Source organism: Tenrec ecaudatus, chromosome 2, assembly GCF_050624435.1.
Source record: "Tenrec ecaudatus isolate mTenEca1 chromosome 2, mTenEca1.hap1, whole genome shotgun sequence".
NCBI classification, from domain to species: Eukaryota; Metazoa; Chordata; class Mammalia; order Afrosoricida; family Tenrecidae; genus Tenrec; species Tenrec ecaudatus.
The window spans coordinates 199,457,087-199,460,003 of NC_134531.1; the positions used below are offsets into that span (position 1 = coordinate 199,457,087).

Sequence of the window (2,917 nt, forward strand, 5' to 3'; positions counted from 1 at the left end):
CATGTACACACTCATAACTTTTAAAACTGGGAAAACTATAACAATACAAATTCAAAAATAAAAATAGTATTTTTACTCAATCACATTAAATGGCAAAAATAATAAAATTTATCTTGCTAATAATGAGTTGAAAATTTTCATTTATATTTTTGGTGCAAATGATATTAAGCAGCTTCATTAATTTTTCAACTTGATGTTTTTTATGTAGTAATAATCTATAAACAACATTACTAACTTAAAAGACAATTCTAAAATATTATTTTCCATTATACATCATTTATTGATGTATTTTTCAAATATTTTGTTAAAAGTGTTTGAAAATGTTTTATATAAAGCCAATTGAAAACATACAAAATTTGGTGACTATACTGTATTAAGATTTTGCCAATTTAAAAAGAATAATATATTTATTGTTGAGAATTTTATGACATGTTTATTGATAACAAATTCAGCATTGTATGGTCATGTCAAATAATAAATATTAGTATGCATCAGGCACGTGACTGCTCAGTTGAAACGCAGATGAAAAATTATGAAGTGGGGTGAAATAAATATTCATTAATGTAAATAAACTTCTTCTCATGGCATACAAACTGATAAATATTGGGCCCGTTTGGACAGAAATATTGTAAGTAAATGCTAATTTCAAGTTTTGTTTTATTTAAAATATTATTCAATAAAAGTTAATTTATTCAAAGAAAAGAACAAGGAAATGATAAAATGTTAGCTTAATGTAGGCACTGCAGTTGGTTTTAATGGATATATAGAAACTAACAATTAAACATTTAGGTTTTAAAAGGACAAGAATGTGACATTTTAACTGTAAATGGAGATCGCTACAAAATAGAGAGCGGATGTCAATTATTCCTTTAATTATTTCTCTACATTAATAAATTACTTGAAAGCTAAGCTACTAAGAAAGGGAAAATTTGAAACACATGGGAAAGATCAATGAAGGAAGGAGGTTGGACTTGAATGGGACACGCTCGATCAATGCTTGCTGGAATGTCTGGCTCTTAGCGCAATGCCAGGAGATGTTCATTTCCGTGAAGATCAAGAGAATGTCCAAAACAATGAGTAGAACTCAGACTGATGATTTTCTTCTCATTGAGATTTCTATCTATATATCCTCAAGAAAAGACCGCCAGTGATTCCTACCTTTATCATATCACTCAAAACCCCTCTCATGAACCTGCAATGCTGACATTTAAAGGACACTTTATCCCTAATAACCTAAAATGCTCTTTCCTTTAATGTTTCTCATATCTGCCCACAAGTACACAGTTTCAAAATTGTGATTTTATGCTCTCTCAGATGTCTTCCACTAGAATTGATGGAACCGAGCCTTATAATAGTCTGTAATCTACATAGACATTTCTGCGAAAGAAAGATTCAAGGGGAATGGAACTCAGAAAGTCTCGCGTCTAGGGCTCTTTGATCATTTTTCTTTTGTTTTTAAGTTTGAGTTGTTCCAATTAGAAAGAGAACATTTATTCTAGAAAAATAGAAAGGAAGACATCCTGGTATCAAATACGCATGCCATGGAAAGTACTAAAAGTCTTTGCAGCATGACAGCAATAGACACTGAAAACTTTCATTTCCTATCAATTTTGATTTCAACACCTTCTTTCCGCAGACTGTTGGTGCTTTTAGGCACTAAATTCTACACGACGATGGAAGGAACCAACATCAGCTCTCAAAAAGGATTTCTTCTCCTGGGATTTTCCGATCAGCCCCGGCTCGAAAGGATCCTCTTTGTCATTATATTGCTCTTTTACATCCTGAATCTTCTGGGGAACACTGCCATCATTTTAGTGTCATGTGTGGATCCCAAACTCCATACGCCAATGTACTTTTTCCTCAGCAACTTGTCTTGTGTGGACATCTGCTTCACTACGAGTGTTGCCCCTCAGTTGCTGGCTACCATGCACAGCGGAGATAAATCCATGAGCTATGGCGGGTGCGTTGCACAGCTTTATGTGGCCATGGGCCTGGGGTCCTCGGAGTGTATTCTCCTGGCAGTCATGGCTTATGACCGCTATGCTGCTGTCTGCCGTCCTCTGCGTTACACAACCATTATGCATCCTCAGCTCTGTGCATCTCTGGCCGGGACAGCATGGCTCAGTGGCCTAGTCACCTCCTTAATTCAGTGCTCCCTCACTGTCCAGTTGCCCTTATGTGGTCACCGTAATCTGGACCACATTTTCTGTGAGGTGCCCGTGTTGATCAAACTAGCCTGTGTGGACACCACTTTTAACGAGGCAGAGCTCTTTGTGGCCAGTGTGGTCTTCCTAATTGTCCCCGTGTCTCTCATTTTAGTATCATATGGCTTTATCACCCAAGCAGTGCTGAGGATCAAGTCAGCGGCAGGGCGCAGGAAGGCCTTTGGGACTTGTTCTTCCCACTTGATTGTGGTCATCATTTTCTATGGGACTATTATCTTCATGTATCTTCAACCAGCCAAAAGCAAGTCCAAAAACCAGGGAAAGTTTGTCTCCCTTTTCTACACCATAGTCACTCCACTCTTAAATCCTGTTATTTATACTCTGAGAAACAAAGATGTGAAAGGGGCTTTGAAGACGCTGGTAGTGGCAAATATTCTAGGGTCAATAAAACTGAAGAGGAAATCTTAAAAGAAGCTAATGTGAGACCACTGCTTAATGATTCTAAGCACTATGATCTTGAACAATGCCACTTAGAATGTGAGGGGCTAAGCTATGCAGGTCACAGTGATATTTCCTTATTCTAAAATATCCTTCTTTGTGAACTGTAAATGCCATCTTCAACCATGCCAACAACTTCCCCATCTCATTATTTCTGCCTGAACTGATGGTTCATAAAGTGAGGATCTACTTATCCTTAACATCTCAGTAGAAAAGTTACCTGCATTGCAGATTTGTTGAATCAAAATTTTGCT

At 36.9% G+C, this 2,917-nt stretch overlaps 1 protein-coding gene across 1 annotated transcript; it reads left to right on the forward strand.

The window, feature by feature from the left end:
- Positions 1-1,673: 1,673 nt before the first annotated feature.
- LOC142440390 (olfactory receptor 2G6) lies at positions 1,674-2,633 on the forward strand. Its single transcript, XM_075542842.1, has one exon. The coding sequence runs from the start codon at positions 1,674-1,676 to the stop codon at positions 2,631-2,633; it is 960 nt and encodes a 319-aa protein (XP_075398957.1).
- The last annotated feature ends 284 nt before the right edge of the window (positions 2,634-2,917 follow it).

Bases quoted from the DNA above. Each gene is read 5' to 3' on its own strand.
- LOC142440390 (XM_075542842.1), top strand. From the start codon at position 1,674: ATGGAAGGAACCAACATCAGCTCTCAAAAAGGATTTCTTCTCCTGGGA.